Raw genomic sequence first — 426 nt, 5'->3', positions numbered from 1 at the left:
GCAAAGCACACCAGACAATGTTCATACCTCATTAAGCCATGTTCAGAATGGAGAACCTCATCCAACAGCTTTTCCAAAGGACAATGCTCATTGTAAGCCCTTTAGGGAAAAATGGGCTGAAAAAAACTGACTTTCCAAGTTTAGCAAGTCAAAACAAGATTGTTGATCCCACAGAAGGAAATCTGATTGTGTTACTTGGTGACTTCTACTATGGACAGCGTATAGGAGATGGGCAGCCAGAACTGAAAACTCACACAGCCTTTAAATGCCTCAGCTGCTTGAAAGTTCTAAAAAACGTCAAGTTTCTGAATCACATGAAGCACCATTTGGGACTTGAAAGGCAGAGAGGTGACAGCTGGAAAAACCACACCTCCTGCCAGCACTGCCACCACCAGTTTCCTACTCCCTTCCAGCTGCAGTGTCACA

General features: G+C 44.4%; 1 protein-coding gene across 1 annotated transcript in view; it reads left to right on the top strand.

The window, feature by feature from the left end:
- Nucleotides 1–426, top strand: part of LOC104982689 (zinc finger protein 280B-like) — a gene marked incomplete at its 3' end in the record, with an annotated part of 57,631 nt that overhangs the window by 304 nt on the left and 56,901 nt on the right. Inside the window, 2 exon segments of the mRNA XM_010832121.1 lie at nucleotides 7–105; nucleotides 107–421. Coding sequence (XP_010830423.1) covers nucleotides 7–105; nucleotides 107–421 — 414 coding nt within the window.

Source organism: Bison bison, unplaced genomic scaffold (genome assembly GCF_000754665.1).
Source record: "Bison bison bison isolate TAMUID 2011002044 unplaced genomic scaffold, Bison_UMD1.0 scf7180017864537, whole genome shotgun sequence".
Taxonomy (NCBI): Eukaryota; Metazoa; Chordata; class Mammalia; order Artiodactyla; family Bovidae; genus Bison; species Bison bison.
This window is presented reverse-complemented; position numbering and strand designations above follow the sequence as displayed.